Genomic DNA, 359 nt, shown 5'->3' on the forward strand with positions numbered 1-359 from the left:
AGTTGTCAACTCTGCTCTTTACAACGGTGAGTGGGACGAGCTGAGCGCTCCCCGATCGCTTTATTCTGTATTTTCGTCCAAGTCTTGACTTCTCACTGCTTTTATTGCCCAATAAAGACAGACTGAGGCCTCGCACGGCTGTTTATACCACGAGCATTGTGAGTTCCTTTCTCCAAAAGTCACAGAGCTGCTCCATGGGGAGCAGACTGGGAGGCCCTGGAGTTCCATCTGCAGCTTCTCTTTGCTTTTTTGCCCTAAATGATCCCATTAATTCCCTGCTCTGCTGTTAATTAAGGCTTTAACCCTCCCAGCCGCCCCGTTCCCGTGGTGTTGGTGGCAGTGGTGACATCCCTGATGTG

The 359-nt window shown here is 50.7% G+C and overlaps 1 protein-coding gene across 1 annotated transcript in view; it reads left to right on the forward strand.

Moving 5' to 3' along the window:
- The window catches only part of PHB (prohibitin), a 6055-nt gene that overhangs the window by 1901 nt on the left and 3795 nt on the right, over nt 1-359 (forward strand). Inside the window, exon 2 of the mRNA XM_017740498.1 lies at nt 3-26. Within this exon, the coding sequence (XP_017595987.1) occupies nt 3-26 (24 nt within the window). The remainder of the gene's footprint in view (nt 1-2; nt 27-359) is intronic.

This window comes from Corvus brachyrhynchos, unplaced genomic scaffold (genome assembly GCF_000691975.1).
Source record: "Corvus brachyrhynchos isolate BGI_N302 unplaced genomic scaffold, ASM69197v1 scaffold47, whole genome shotgun sequence".
NCBI lineage: Eukaryota > Metazoa > Chordata > Aves > Passeriformes > Corvidae > Corvus > Corvus brachyrhynchos.